The sequence below is a fragment of the Plasmodium vivax genome, genomic scaffold, assembly GCF_000002415.2.
Source record: "Plasmodium vivax scf_6855 genomic scaffold, whole genome shotgun sequence".
Classification (NCBI taxonomy): domain Eukaryota; phylum Apicomplexa; class Aconoidasida; order Haemosporida; family Plasmodiidae; genus Plasmodium; species Plasmodium vivax.
In genome coordinates this window covers 1-676 of record NW_001850100.1, presented here as the reverse complement: position 1 = coordinate 676, position 676 = coordinate 1, and the positions used below count along the sequence as shown (strand labels likewise).

Genomic DNA, 676 nt, shown 5'->3' with positions numbered 1-676 from the left:
CAGCAGGAGATAGAGCAGCTGGACAACCAGCAGGAGATAGAGCAGATGGACAACCAGCAGGAGATAGAGCAGCTGGACAGCCAGCAGGAGATAGAGCAGCTGGACAGCCAGCAGGAGATAGAGCAGCTGGACAGGCAGCAGGAGATAGAGCAGCTGGACAGGCAGCAGGAGGAAACGCAGGAGGACAGGGACAAAATAATGAAGGTGCGAATGCCCCAAATGAAAAGTCTGTGAAAGAATACCTAGATAAAGTTAGAGCTACCGTTGGCACCGAATGGACTCCATGCAGTGTAACCTGTGGAGTGGGTGTAAGAGTCAGAAGAAGAGTTAATGCAGCTAACAAAAACCAGAGGATCTTACTTTGAATGACCTTGAGACTGATGTTTGTACAATGGATAAGTGTGCTGGCATATTTAACGTTGTGAGTAATTCATTAGGGCTAGTCATATTGTTAGTCCTAGCATTATTCAATAAGGGTCAAGACAATTCTGCAGATATCCAGCACAGTGGCGGCCGCTCGAGTCTAGAGGGCCCGCGGTTCGAAGGTAAGCCTATCCCTAACCCTCTCCTCGGTCTCGATTCTACGCGTACCGGTCATCATCACCATCACCATTGAGTTTAAACCCGCTGATCAGCCTCGACTGTGCCTTCTAGTGCCAGCCATCTGTGTTGCCCC

At 49.7% G+C, this 676-nt stretch overlaps 1 protein-coding gene across 1 annotated transcript; it reads left to right on the top strand.

Moving 5' to 3' along the window:
• Positions 1 to 475, top strand: PVX_188290 (circumsporozoite protein, truncated, putative; the record flags this gene model as incomplete). Its single annotated transcript, XM_001612271.1, has 1 exon — positions 1 to 475. A coding segment is annotated over one exon (365 nt), but the record flags the coding sequence as incomplete, so codon positions are not given.
• Positions 476 to 676: the final 201 nt, after the last annotated feature.